General features: G+C 45.7%; 2 protein-coding genes across 3 annotated transcripts in view; both read right to left on the reverse strand.

Moving 5' to 3' along the window:
• Positions 1 to 125: 125 nt before the first annotated feature.
• On the reverse strand, positions 126 to 4,000 carry LOC118095779 (uncharacterized). 2 transcript variants are annotated; one of them, XM_035137014.3, is made up of 4 exons: positions 3,958 to 4,000; positions 2,704 to 2,786; positions 1,945 to 2,062; positions 126 to 936 (listed from the first exon to the last, which is right to left on the reverse strand). In XM_035137014.3, the coding sequence occupies exons 3-4, from the start codon at positions 1,955 to 1,957 to the stop codon at positions 188 to 190; spliced, it is 762 nt and encodes a 253-aa protein (XP_034992905.3). In that variant the 5' UTR covers positions 1,958 to 2,062; positions 2,704 to 2,786; positions 3,958 to 4,000; the 3' UTR covers positions 126 to 187. The 2 variants fall into 2 exon arrangements, with proteins under 2 accessions (XP_034992905.3, XP_088512160.1); XM_088656034.1 differs by lacking the exon at positions 2,704 to 2,786.
• Positions 4,001 to 5,405: 1,405 nt separating this feature from the next.
• The window catches only part of LOC132593078 (uncharacterized), a 37,490-nt gene continuing 28,309 nt past the window's right edge, over positions 5,406 to 14,586 (reverse strand). The window contains exons 8-9 of the mRNA XM_088656016.1: positions 7,833 to 8,000; positions 5,406 to 7,748 (exon numbers count right to left, since the gene is read on the reverse strand). Of these exons, the coding sequence (XP_088512142.1) occupies positions 6,938 to 7,748; positions 7,833 to 8,000 (979 nt within the window). The 3' untranslated portion in view covers positions 5,406 to 6,937. The remainder of the gene's footprint in view (positions 7,749 to 7,832; positions 8,001 to 14,586) is intronic.

Raw genomic sequence — 14,586 nt, forward strand, 5'->3', positions numbered from 1 at the left:
TGGAACAAACTAGTTCAGGTGCTGGTGGACTCTTCTTGAATGGAAGGATTTTGAAGGAATTGAAGGAAGTGTGCATGCACACGAAAGGTCATACCTATGACAAACTTAGTTGGTCTCTAAGGTGCTACTGGAAGGATTTTTTTATTTTGTTTTGAAGGATTTTAAGCAAAGGTTAGATGGCCATCTGTCATGGATGCTTTTGTTGAATATCCTGCGTTGCAGGGGGTTGGAGCAGATAACTCTCACCATCCAGTCCAATGCAACAATTCAATGATTCTGGGAGACTGTGATTCTCCCTACTGTGAATTCTTTGATGGGAAGTGAGATAGGAATACTGACTAAAACTCTCTCCACATTCCAAGCATTTATATGATCTTGCCCCAGTATGAATTATTTGATGAGAAATGAGATAAGAGTCTTGACTAAAACTCCTTCCACATTCCAAGCATTTATAAGGCCTCTCCCAGGTATGAGTTATTTCATGGGAAGTGAGATTGCCACTATGAGTGAATCTCCTCCCACATTCCCTGCACTGAAATGGTTTCTCCCCCGTATGAATTATTTGATGGGAAGTGAGCTTGGCCTTTTCCTTGAAGCTCTTTCCACATTCCAAGCACTGAAAAGGTTTCTCCACTGTATGACGTCTTTGATGAGTAGTGAGATTGGCCCGCTGACTGAAGCTCTTTCCACATTGCACACATTTGTATGGTTTCTCCCCTGTATGAATTCTCTCGTGTCGAGTGAGATGAGCCCTCCAACCGAAGCGTTTTCCACATTCCAAGCACTGGTAAGGTTTTTTCCCACTGGGATTTCTTTGATGGGAAGTTGAAGGGGAACTTTGAATGCTCTTTCCACATTCCAAATTTTTATATGGTTTCTCCCCTGTGTGAATTTCATCATGGTCTCCCTTGTTCTTCATTTCCAATTCATCACCACCTGCAGAGAAAAGAGAAATGGATTTGAGCCTCATCAAGAAATGGAGCCCCCCCCCCCCAAATTATTGAACAATGCTCATTAATGCTTGTGAGAGAGGAAGAAGTGAAGGGAGATAGATCAGAGGATTTACTTTAGGGTTAATTGAATTGGTTGACTAGCATTCAAGGATATCTTTATGGGAACCTGAGATTCCAAAAGTCTAACTCTTTTCTGGAATGGATTTTGTCTGACCCAATCATGGAATCTGCTCCATCTCTAATGTCAGTCATCTCTGACAAAACGGACAGAAGCAGTGACTTCCATGGTGGGGGAGGATGGCTAGTTCTTGGCTGTTGCCGCTCTGCCAGCAGAGATTCTTATATGATTATTTATGATAGTCAGGGCAATGATGATGATGATGATGATGATAATTTATTATTTATACCCTGCCCATGTGGCTGAGTTTCCCCAGCCACTTTGGGCGGTTTCCAACAGAAGTATTAAAATACAATAATTTATTAAACATTAAAAGCTTCCCTAAACAGGGCTGCCTTCAGATATCCTCTAAAAGTCTGGTAGTTGTTTTTCTCTTTGACATCTGATGGGAGGGCGTCCCACAGGGCGGGCGCCACCACCGAGAAGGCCCTCTGCCTGGTTCCCTGTAACTTGGCTTCTCGCAGGGAGGCAACCGCCAGAAGGCCCTCAGCACTGGACCTCAGTGTCCAGGCAGAATGATGGAGGTGGAGATGCTCCTTCAGGTATACCATTATCACGCTCTCCCTTTGAAGATAGGGAGATGAATTGGGGTGAACCTCACATGCTCTGAAGGAGCCGCTTTGCATACGGAGATAAGAAGTTTGGTTTCAGGGGTTTTAATATCAATTTTTTGCTAAACGTTTTCAATTTCAGATACAATGAAATCCAAACTGAATAAAAATGAAACACAGAGGATAAATAGAAAAAGAAAGTAAATGATAATGATGAAGATGCAAAAGAAAAGGAAAATATAAAGCCCTGTGTCAAGGTTACCAAGAGAGGCCATGATCCCACAATTCTCCTATATGACTTCCATTCTCTGGTTAGGATCCAGCAATGCCCACTGCTCACCCGTGAAACGAATAGCGATGTCTTCAGAGGACAGTGAATGCTTTAAGAAGAGAGAGAGAGAGAGAGGTCCTCCTCTTAGCTAGTATAACAATTATCTACTATGAATTGTTTTGTTGTTTCATGCATTGTCTTCCTGGGACTGTTTTGCCGCACAACTTAAGTATGGATGCTTCTATTAACATCTTGATGGAATTATTTTTCTGTGTGTTCTGCTGTGTGCATTACGAAAACTCCAAGGACACATGGGGGCACAAGGTAGGGGGGGTGGGAAAGTCCCATTCTGCAACAGATAGGGCTGGTTAGGTGAATCATGGCTACTGCCCTTTATGGTTTGTAAACTGATAAGAGGCAGTGGAAGACAGGAGTGCCTGTCGTGCTCTGGTCCATGAGGTCACAAAGAGTCGGGCACGACTAAACGACAACAACAACCAAACTGATGAGAGGCGTGTTTTAGTATTCATGATAAATAGACATAATAAAATGAAACTACAGAAGGAGAATTAAGGAGGTGGGTGTTCCTTATTCTCAGCACATAAATCTTCTTTAATAACACTGTCAGTCTTTGTTAAGGGCGGTTTTCACAGAAGCCAAGAGGAAGAGGTGAGAGATTTGTTCGCCTCCAGAGGACCCCTGGCTGCCCCACCTCTCCGCCTATTTCCCCACAAGGCTGCTTTCCCCCACCTGAGCTGGTTCCACAGTCCCTGCTTCCCCTCCGCCACAAAGAAAAGATGGAAGAAGAGGCATTGCTGGCGAACATCTTTCACCTGCAAGAGACAAAGGTAAGTGGGAAGCCAGGAGTGCAGGGGGTTGGACTGGATGGCCTTTGTAGTCTCTTCCAACTCTATGATTCTATGATGCTTCTCTCAAGAGGTGATGCACTGCCTTTCCAACTGCAGATGGACCTTTAGAGAAAGTACAGATGTCACTCAGGAATTTCCAGAGGGACAAATGTAAGGTTCTTCACTTAGGGAGGAAGAACCAGCCACAAAAATGTAACATGGAGAATGAAGGAGTATTAGTAGATCACAAGCTGAACCTGAGTCAACAGTGTGATGCAGCGGCAAAAAAGGCTAATGCGATGCTAGGCTGCATCCACATAAGTCTAGAGTCCAGATCATTGAAGTAATAACACCACTCTATTCTGCCTTGGGCAGACCCCTCCTGGAGTTATGGGCACCACAATTTTGGAAGGATGTTGGGAAGCTGGGAGGTATGCAGAGGAGGGCAACCAGGGTGATTGAGGGCCTAGAAGCCAAGCCTTATGATGAATGGTTGAGGGAGATGGGAAAAGAGGGACCTGGAGGAGGGGAATTGACTCCATGGATTCAAAGAGCTTCTGTCTAAACATCTGAGGGGAAGAGCTGTTTTACAATGCAACAAATTCCCTCAGAGGTTGGTGGACTCTCTTTCATGAAGGTTCTAAAATTGTCATAGATGCTTTAGTTGACATTTTAAGGGGCTGGACTAGATGACAGTAATGATCCCTTCCAACTCTACAATTCTAGGAAAGTCTCCTGTGCTGACTGCATTGCGCTCTAGGTGGAGCTGCCTTTGAAGATTATGAACTGAGCTCCCTCCCTTTATTGATGGCATTTCTACACGCTCCCCCCCCCTCGCTTTTTCTCTATAATGCACAACATTTTGTGAAGATTCCTGCATTGCACAGGGTTGGACTCGAGGATCCTCGTGGTTCCCTTCCTTCCAAGTCTCTGCCTCTGAGATTCCACAGCTGCAAACCTCCTGGGAGGGGAGCATGGGCGTAGTAAAGGGGGGCCGGGAGGAGCAGCTGCAGGGGAGGACCCTCTGCTTCCCCACTTTTGGGTTGGGGTTGTGGGTGAACCGCCTGTAGGGAGCCCCCCATGCACCCTCCCCTGCAGCCCTGGGACCCCCCCTTCTCCCCACTGCACCCTCTGGGGGAAGAGAGAGGAGACTCACCCAGCGGAGAAGGCGACATCAAGGCAGCTCTTGCAAAGGCGACAAGAGCCCCCTCTTCCGGAGAGGGTGGGGCTTTGCCTCCGGAGGACCCTCCCGTCTGCCATTTTATTTCCGGTCCTCTCTAGGAATCCAGCTCCGCTCCTCTTAACTCTTGGCCTGCCGAGCGCACCCTGCCCTCCCTCTCCCACAACACGAGCTCAGCAGGAGGCGCGTGCCTTGCGCACCCCCAGACAATGAGTGGTGCGTTCTGGAACAGGGTTTTTTTTGGGGGGGGGGTTACCTGGCAGAGGTGTGACATCTTTCCTATATCCTTTGGACATTCGCATGTAATGTTGTGTCAAAATTTCGCCTCAATCGGTCAAGCGGTTTTGGTGAAAAGTGGAAACACACCCACATGTCCTTTTTCCATATATATATATATATATATATATATATATATATATATATATATATATATATATATATATATATATATATATATATATATATATATATATATATATATATATATATCAAAGAGGGCAAAGTCACAGGCACCTTTCCAGCTCCAGGGGCAGACAGAGCTCCGTGCCCCCTCCAGAGCAGCCCCACTTTAAAGTCACAGTTTCAGAAAGCAACAAGGATGCAATATTAAGCCGCAGAAATCAGAATGGATTGTTTTGTGAGGGTTTCTTTTGCATGTGTGGGGGTGGGGAGGGGAGAGAGAGAGATGGACAGCTGAGGCCGGGCAGAGTCTGGTGCTGCAGTCCCTCAGAAACACGACCAGGGGGCTGGGCCCCCTCTCTGATTGGCTACCTAGCCCGAGGGGGCGGAGCCAGCCCTTTTGGAGGGAAAATGCGAGGAGCCCTTTCTGAGGGAGTTTTGAGGCCGCAGAACCCTTGCACCCTTCCAGCCAACAAGTGGAGAACTGACGGCTCAGGATGTGTCAGAGCCCAGGCACTGCCCCAGCCAAGAAGGGGAACTGGGAACTCAGCCACTTCTGGCGCCCGAATTGAGGCACGAGCCCAAACTTTGGGCTAGAGGGCGGCATTTCGGGGTGCCGGATTCTGCAAGTGACTAGGAGGTCATGTTTTCTGCTATCTCTGCACTGTAAATAATATGCACAATAAAACCTCTTCTGTCTCTATTATAGAAAGTAGGGTGAAATACCAATGGTATTACAGGGGAAGGCTGAGAGGCCATACGTGGGAACCATTTCTTCCAAACTTTTAGATTAGATAATAAAAAGGGGTTTTCTATCTCAGTAAAAAAAAAAATCATTAAGTTGCCAAAATGGGACCCCTCTTATCGAATTCTGTTCATTAGGGTTTTCCATATTTAGCCAAACTTTTTTGTTGAGATCCTTGAATTACCAGGAAAATGCTATGTAGATTGGCTGCTGCATAGTACCCCATGGTATTAGGAACTGCTGTGCCACCTCCTTTGGCAGGTTGATATAACACTTTATATGGTAACTGTGGCCTTTTATTCTGGTGTATAAATTTTAAAGTGTTTCAAAGCACAAAAATACAAAATAAAAACATGAATCAAAACTAAAGAATAACCCCCTTCCCACAAACACATTTGAAAGGACATAGATGGTTTAATTAAACAAAGCCCTGTTTATTCAAACCCCCTTTCTGACTCTCAATCAGTCAACACTCACAGCAGTAGCCCAAACTTACCCTTTCTCCCTCTCTAGCTAACAGTACCTAAATGCACCCGTGGTTTTTTTTTTCCTTAAAAAATGTTTAGGGGTGCTCTCATTTTGACTCAAGAAAATCACCATTTTAGAGTTCAAATCAGGAAAAATAAATACAGTCAATGGACAAAAGTACAAGGATTCACAAAATGTTTAGGGGCATGCGTACCCCCAGAAAAAAGCACTGAGATGCACTATTATATTAGTGTTTTGATACATGTGTATACAACTTTAAAAACAAGGACCAGGACACTGCGCCTAAATGTGAAGGAGAAGCGCACAAATGCACAATTTCTGACAGTCTCGTGGCAGAACTAGTGTGGTATAGTGGTTAAGAATGCCAGAATATAACTTGGCAGACCTGGGTTCAAATTCCTACTCGGCCATGATGCTCACTAGGTGTCCTTGGGAGCCAGGCACTGCTTCACATCCTGACCAACCTCACAGGGTAATTGTCAGGATTAAAAGAGGAGGAGATTCCATTCTTACAAATAGGTTAAGATCTGGTGGAATACAATAACAACTTTGTACAGTAAAATAGAAATAGAAATAAAGGATTAAAAGAGAATGGGGAGAACCATGTAGCAGCACCTTGGAGGAAAAGGTGGTATTTGAATGCAATAAATGAATTTCAGTAGGGACAAATATCAGGTTCTGCATATAGGCAGGAATAATCAGCAACACGTATATGGAAAAATGATCAAGGCCTCTTAGTAGACCACAAGCTTGTAGTGAGTCAACAGTGGGATGCAGCAGCGAAATGCATCAACATAGAATCATAGAATCATACAGTTGGAAGGAACCCCAAGGGTCCTCCAGTCCAACCCCTGCAATGCAAGGATGTTATCTTGCACACATTTTGTCTCCACAATGGCTTTGATGCCTCTGGCGCCAAACCTTTTCAGCCAGAGTTCTAGATCTGCTTCATCCCTGACAAGCTGGAACGGGTGCAGAGGAGGGAGACCAAGGTGATCAAGGCTTGGGAAACGAAGACTTTGGAGAAAGAGTTGAGGGAGCTGGGATGTTTATTATGGAGAAAGGGAGATGGAGAAGGAGATCTGAAAGACATCTTCCAATATCTAAAGGGCTGTGCCATGGAAGATTAAGCAAACTTGCTTTTTCCTGTTCCGGTGGAAGGCCACACCAGTGCATTCAAGATACAAGTAATGGGAATCTGATGAAACATCAGGAAGAACTTTCTGACAGCAAGAACTGTTTGACCGTGGAACATATTAGTTCAGGTGGTGGTGGACTCTTCTTTAATTGAAGGATTTTAAGCAAAGGTTGGAAGGCCATCTGTCATGAATGGTTTTGTTGAATATCCTGCATTGCAGGGGGTTGGAAAAGATGACTCTCACCATCCAGTCCAATGCAACAATTCAATGATTCAACGGCAATCTGATTCTCTCTGCTGTGAGTTCTTTGATGGGAAGTGAGAAAGGACTCCTGACTAAAACTCTCTCCACATTCCAAGCATTTATATGGTCTCTCCATTGTATGAATTATTTGATGGGAAATGAGATGGGAGTCCTGACTAAAACTCCTTCCACATTCCAAGCATTTATATGGGCTCTCCCAGGTATGAGTTCTTTGATGGGAAGTGAGACCTGCCTTCTGTGTGAATCTCTTTCCACATTCCAAGCACTGAAATGGTCTCTCCCCTCTATGAATAATCTGATGGGAAGTGAGCTTAGTGCTCTCATTGAAGCTCTTTCCACATTCTGAGCACTGATAAGGTTTTTTATGAATTCTTTGATGGGCAGCAAGGGTGGCCCTCTGATTGAAACTCTTTCCACATTCCAAGCACTGAAAGGGTTTTTCCCCTGTATGAATTCTTTGATGGACCGTGAGTAGGTCACTCCGACTGAAAGTCTTTCCACATTCCAAACACCGATAAGGTTTTTCCCCTGTATGAATTCTTTGATGTGAAATGAAGCTGCACCTGTGACTGAAGCACTTTTGACATTCCTCGCACTGATATGGTTTCTCCCCTGTATGAATTCTTTCATGGATAATCAGATGACCCCTCCGACTGAAGCTCTTTCCACATTCCAAGCACTGATAGGGTTTCTTCCCAATGGGATTTCTTTGATGGGAAGTTGAATGGGAACTTTGACTGAAGCTCTTTCCACAATCCAAGTATGGAAAAGGTTTCTCCCCTGTATGAATTCTTCGATGGAAAATGAAGCTGGACCTGTGACTGAAGCTCTTTCCACATTCCAGGCATTGAAAAGGTTTCTCCCGTGTATGAATTCGTTGATGGGAAATGAGCTGGAACCTTTGACTGAAGCTCTTTCCACATTCCAAGCACCGATAAGGCTTCTCCCCTGTATGAAGTCTTTGATGGGTAGTGAGGCTGGACCTGTGACTGAAGCACTTTTGACATTCCTCACACTGATATGGTTTCTCCCCAGTATGAATTCTTTCATGAATAATGAGATGACCCCTCCGACAGAAGCTCTTTCCACATTCCAAGCACTGATAAGGTTTCTTCCCAATGGGTTTTTTTCGAGGGGAGGTTGAATGGGAGCTTAGATTGAAGCTCTTTCCACATTCCAAATATTTACTTGGTTTCCCCTCTGTGTGAATTTCATCATGGTCTCCCTTGTTCTTCATTTCCAATTCATCACCACCTGCAGAGAAAAAGAAATGGATTAGAGCCTCAGCAAGAAATGGAGCCCCCAATTATTGAACAATGCTCATTAATGCTTGTTAGAGAGGAAGAACTGAAGGGAGTAAGATGTGAGGTCTTGCTTTAGGGTCACTGCCTTTGTTGACTGGCATTCAGAGACATCTCTATGGGAACCTGAGATCCCAAAAGCCTGACTCTTTTCTGGGATGGATTTTGGGATGGATTTTGTTTGGCCCTATCATGGAATACGTTCCATCTCTAATATCAGTTGTCTTTGACAGAAGCAGTGACTCCAGGGTGGGGGAGGCTGGCTAGTTCTGGGCTGTTGACACCCTGCCAGCAGAGATTATGTGATGATTTATGACAGCCAGGGCAAAAATACCATTATCATGCTCTCCCTTTGAAGATTGGGAGATGAATTGGGATGAACCTCACATGCTCTGAAGGGGCTGCTTTTCACACTGAGATAAGAAGTTTCTTTTCAGGGGTTTTCAACATTAAATACAGTGAAAGCCAAACTAAATAAAAATAAAACAGAATAAATGGAAAAAGAAATAAAAGAATAATAATAGAATCATAGAGTTGGAAGAGACCACAAGGCCCATCCAGTCCAACCCCCTGCCAAGCAGGAAACACCATCAAAGCATTATTGACATATGCCTGTCAAGCCTCTGCTTAAAGACCTCCAAAGAAGGAGACTCCACCACACTCCTTGGCAGCAAATAATGTCGAAGAGCTCTTACTGTCAGGAAGTTCTTCCTAATGTTTAGGTGGAATCTTCTTTCTTGTAGTTTGAATCCATTGCTCCGTGTCCGCTTCTCTGGAGAAGCAGAAAACAACCTTTCTCCCTCCTCTATATGACATCTATATATATAAAAATGTAAAAATCTTGAAATTGTCGGCCACTATGTTCTCTGTAACCGCTTGACCGATCGTCCTGAAATTTTGACACAACGATCCAGGCCACTCCCCGGGGGTTGCTGGGGACAAGAAAACCTCAAATCACACACCTGGGCAGGTGTAGACCTGCTTTCCCACCAAGTCAAACAGCGCCCTCAAGTGGAATTCCTCCCACAGTACACCCCCTCCCTTCCTGTGAAATCTAAGCCACACCCACAAACCAAATGACATCATCAACCAAGCAACTGAAACCACGAAGGCGGCCATTATCAGACCACTAGGCCTTTGTTTTATGTAGGCCCCTGCTGCCAGACCCCACTAGGCCCGGGGTGGGTGTAGATAACGCACGGCAACACACTTGGGGGCACGGCAAGGGGTTTTTACTTTACAATTTAGCACCACTACCCCCCCCCAAAAAAACCACAAGACAAAAATAAATACAATCCTTCAAAACGTCATGAGATACGCCGGTCATGGAGGGGGGGGGGAACAAACTGAATAGATCATGGATCGGGACACGTGGGGGCAGTCACAGGGATTAGCCACAACAATGCACCACACCCACAAACCCCGCCTCCGCCACGAGATCCTGTAAAGCAGGAGGCCATGCAACCACGAAAACAGCCATTCCACCCCAAGCCCAAAGCCTCTCCCGGCGGCTGCATTAATAAACGCCTGGCAGCATTAGACAGTCGTCCATCATTTCTCATAACACGCACTTGGGGGCACAGCGAGGGGTTTTCACTTTATAATTTAGTGGGCGTTGTGTCACATGCGAGGCTCCGGCGGCCATTTTAAGTAAGGGCAGTTGTGCCCGCTTCTCCAAAAATAAGACACTGTCTTATATTTATTTTCCCTTAAAAAACCCCACATTGGCTTATTTTCAGGGGATGTCTTATTTATTACGCGTCCAGCCTTGCCTCTTCCTTGGGGCCCTCCAGAACTGCACCTATCACTATGTCTTATTTTCGGGGTATGGCTTATATTGCGCAAATGCTTAGAAATCCTGCTATGGCTTATTTTATAGGTATGTCTTATTTTAGGAGAAACAACTGATTGTAAGCCTCTGTGTCTTTTTTTTTAAAAACAACAACAACACAACCATGCACTTTCTCTCCCCAGTTTAAGTCCTAATATATTTGCAGTGGCCACCCCCCAACCCATTTACAATCCCCTACCTTCCCCTTGCCACTTCCTGGTTTTTTTATGGAACTGAACAACTCGGGTACTTCAGAACGCGCCTTCTGTTGCCAGGCCCTTACAGGGCCAGACAGAGACCCGGCCCAGGTAGATAAGATAATGTGTCCCTTTTTTTAACCCTTTTGTTACTTTTTTCATTTTACTGATTGTGAATATGCTGACCGAGGCCCCCTTTGGATTCGGAGGCCCGCACCAAGTGGCCCATATGACCCCCCTCCTTCTGTCTGGGCCTGTCTGTTGCTATGGGGCTATGGGGCTTCACTATTTGACCCCCCCCGGGTTGGGATTCTTTAAGTAGTTATCTGGGTCCCAGGGTGCATCATCACCCCCATCCTTAATCTAAATATATAGAAATGTTCACGATGCATGTGCAGGGGCCAATGCACAGGGGGGAGGGGACAACAGAGGGCTCAGACAAAAGTCAATACTGGGAAATGGAACCCAGAAACTGACATTTCCTTCTCCAAGGGTGGGGTCCAATGTAGGAAGATACCGGGGGTAGGGGCCAACACTCCCCAGGGACAACAGAGGGCTCAGACAGAAGTGCATGCTGGGAAATAAAACCTAGAACGTAACAGTTCCTTCTCCAAGGGTGGGGGCCAAGGTATGGAGATACATGGGGGAGGGGCCAACACTCTCCAGGGACAACAGAGGAAAGGGTATCCTACTGAAACACAGGGATGAGCCGGGGTAGAGGGAGGAGGGGCAGGATACGTCATGGATCGGGACAGGGTGGGTGGGGGATCACAGGAAAGAACCACAGCAACGCGTGGCCGGGTCAGCTAGTCCTTTGATATATTTGAACATGGCTATCATAACACCCCTTAACCTTCTCTTCTCCTGGCTAAACATACCCAGCTCCCTAAGCCATCCCTATAAGGCATCGTTTTGGTTGCCCTCTTCTGCACACGTTCCAGCTTGTCAGTATCCTTCTTGAACCTTGGTGCCCAGAACTGGACACAGTACTCCAGGTCAGGTCTGACCAGAGCAGAATACAGTGGTACTATTGCTTCCCTTGATCTAGATGCTATACTCCTATTGATGCAGCCTTGGGCAGCATGAGCAGGAACATAAGAGCTGCAGTTAAGCAGCAAAAAAACTGGATCTGAACAAGGAATATGCAGAGGTACAAGTTGGAAGACGACAATGAACTCTGAAAAACAGAACTTATTAAAATTCAAGCAAATGTTTAAAGGGAAGATGGAGTAATAACCACACCTGCTGTCACTGAATTTATATACAGGGTGAGTCTTATTAAGGTTCACTTTTTTTTGTTATGCAGGGATGTAAAGGAGCAGCTGATGTATAATGATTTTGGTTAATACTAGAGGATGTTATCGAAAGATTAACTGAGAACAATAAACAGCAATAGAGGTTCATCTTGGACATATCTTATGCATGGAATGAAAAGCCGGTTTTGGAAAATTATATGAAACTGAATTAATTGGTTTGCAAATGATTTGCAACAATTTGGAAGAACAAGAAAAAAGTGGAAATGGAAGGACTTTTCTTCCTAAATCAAGGTGGGACATCATGGCCAACAGGAGATGGGATTGGGTATAAATTAATGAACATATAATAAATAAAGAATTATTGATTATTATCCAGATAAGAAACAATTGTTATACTGGACTGGAGGAAGAATTTTCTTGATAGCGAGTGTGTAAGAGAGAGGGCTGGCAGAGAGCAGCCCACTCTGCTTACTTCTACCAGCTGGGAGAGCGGCAGCAAGAGCAGCAAGGCAGGGAGGAGGTTTCAGGGCTCTAGCAGAATACTGGAGCCTCAGCTGCAGTTGGGAAGCAGAGAAGAAGGGGTGGAGCCAGCTGCATCAAAGGGTGGATGGGAGGGGGAAGAATCAATGGCAGCTGAGGAGAAAGGTTGGACACTACGGGGACCCGTAGTACCAGGAGGGGCATTTTGGGGACCAGTCTTAAAGACTGAGGCAGAGCCCGCCAGACGCCATTGCGGGCTTCTCATCCATGCAGAGAAGACATGATGTGAGACATCTCACCACTGTATATAGCATGCACAATAAAACTCTGAAAATCCAGAGGATGTGTGGAGTGCTTACTTGGGAGTAGCCAACACCCATCTGTGACAGAGTGATAATAACAACTGGAGTTTTTGCGTGGAAAGCAAAATGAACGAACTTGAGGTGTCTGGGATTGATGATTGAGAAAACACCGCCTAGCAGATTGAGGAACAGCTGGGCATTGTCTTGCTATGCAGTTGGATATTATCCTGGAGTGAATGCTTTGAATACTTTGAACAATCTGAATATACATAATGGACAGAGGGACAATGGGAAGCATACCTGCCAAGTCTCCCGCTGAAAAATGCAGGATCCGCAGCGGCGCGGCACCGGAAGTTGCATAGAAGCAACTTCTGGGGCCGCTATTCCCATGTGTGGGCACCGGAAATCGGGCAGAGCGGCACTGGAAGTCGCTTCTACGCATGCCCGGCGGCCATCATTTAAAAAGGACTGGGCAGTTCAGAGCAGCCTGATCCTTGTTTAGAAAGGCATAAGAGGTAGAAGAACATTCACAGGCAAAACAGACAATAGCCTCCATTCAAGGTAAATTGTGTGGGTGCGAGAATCCTAGATGCTGTAGGCAGAGATGTCAAAATCCATCAAAATCTGGGAGGTTCGTCACATATATATATATGTACGGAATTTCAAAACATATTGATCCAACGGGGAGCCTTACCAAGAGAGGCCATGATCCCACAATTATCACCTATTATTCTCCTCTATGACTTCTGTATGCAGAGCTTTCTAGTCAGGATCCAGCAACACCCACTCCTCATCCCGGAAACAAACAGCTGTGTCTTCAAAGCACAGTGAACTCTAAGAAGAAAAAGAGAAAGGTCCCCCTCTTAGCCAGTATAAAGATTGTCTATTATGAACTGATTTGTTGTTTCCCGCCTGTGCTGTTTTAATGGGATTGTCTTGCTGCACATTGTAAGTATGGATGCTTCTTTTAACATCTTATTGGAATTATTTTATTTTGTATTTTGTTGTGTGCATTAGGCCAGCTTCAAGCGGCATATGGGGGCACAAGGTAGAGAGGGTGGGGAAAGCCCACTTTTGCAACAAATGGAGCTGGTTAGGCAGGGGTCAGCAAGCCTTTTCAGCAGGGGCCTGGTCCACTGTGCCTCAGAACTTGTGGGGGGCTGGACTAGATTTTGGGGAAAAAATATGAATGAATTCCTATGCCCCCCAAATAACCCAAAGATGCATTTTAAATAAAAGGACACATTCTATTCATGTAAAAAACATGCTGATTCCCGGACCGTCCGTGGGCCGGATTTAGAAGGTGATTGTGCCGGATCCGGACCCCGGGACTTACTTTGCCTACCCATGTGGTTAGGTGTATCCTGGCCATGGTTTTTTATGGTCTGGAAAGTGGTGGGAAGCATATTTTAGTATTTCTACTATTTAGAAAAATAAAACAGGATAAAGAATGCTAATGACATTCAGAAGGAAAAATAAGGGGGCTGTTTAGCAATGGAACACCCTCCCTCGGAAGGTGGTGGACTCTCCTACCATGGAGGTTTTTAAAGCAGCATGGATGCTATAATTGAAATGGCTATACTACTGTGGTTTTGACTAGATGACGTTCAGGCTCCCAACACAATTCATTAAAATCTCCTTTGCTGAATGCGTTGCAATCTTTGAAAAGGACTCGGAGACTGGTCCAAAATGCAGCAGCCAGGTTGTGGGCTGAGCTCCTGCTCTTTATTTATGCCATCTGTATCCCCCCCCCCTCTTTTTGTCCAAGGACATCCTGGTGGCATCCATGGGTCTACCCCCTACCCATTTTGCCCAGCATTTTAGTGGAGATTCCTGTACTGCACAGGGTTGGACTAGAGGACCGTCCTGTGGTCTCTTGAGCTTGTTGATCAGGAGGTTGGCAGCTCAAATTTGCAAGCCGGGGAGAGCTCCCGTTGCTCTGTCCCAGCTCCTCCTGCGAACCTAGCAGGGTTGAAAGCGAGTAGAAAGCTGTGACACATCACGGTGTCCCATTGCACCAGAAGCAGTTGAGTCCTGCTGGCCACCTGACCCGGAAAGCTGTCTGTGGACAAACGCGGCTCCCTCCAAGCAGCGAGGAGAGCCGCACCCCATCAGCCCCTTTGACTGGACTCAGCTGTCCAGGGGTCCTTTACCTTTTAGCGTGGATGGGGGACTGGGGGTCTCATGCTGCATGGCTTTGGA

Source organism: Zootoca vivipara, chromosome 12, assembly GCF_965207765.1.
Source record: "Zootoca vivipara chromosome 12, rZooViv2.hap1.1, whole genome shotgun sequence".
Lineage (NCBI taxonomy): Eukaryota > Metazoa > Chordata > Lepidosauria > Squamata > Lacertidae > Zootoca > Zootoca vivipara.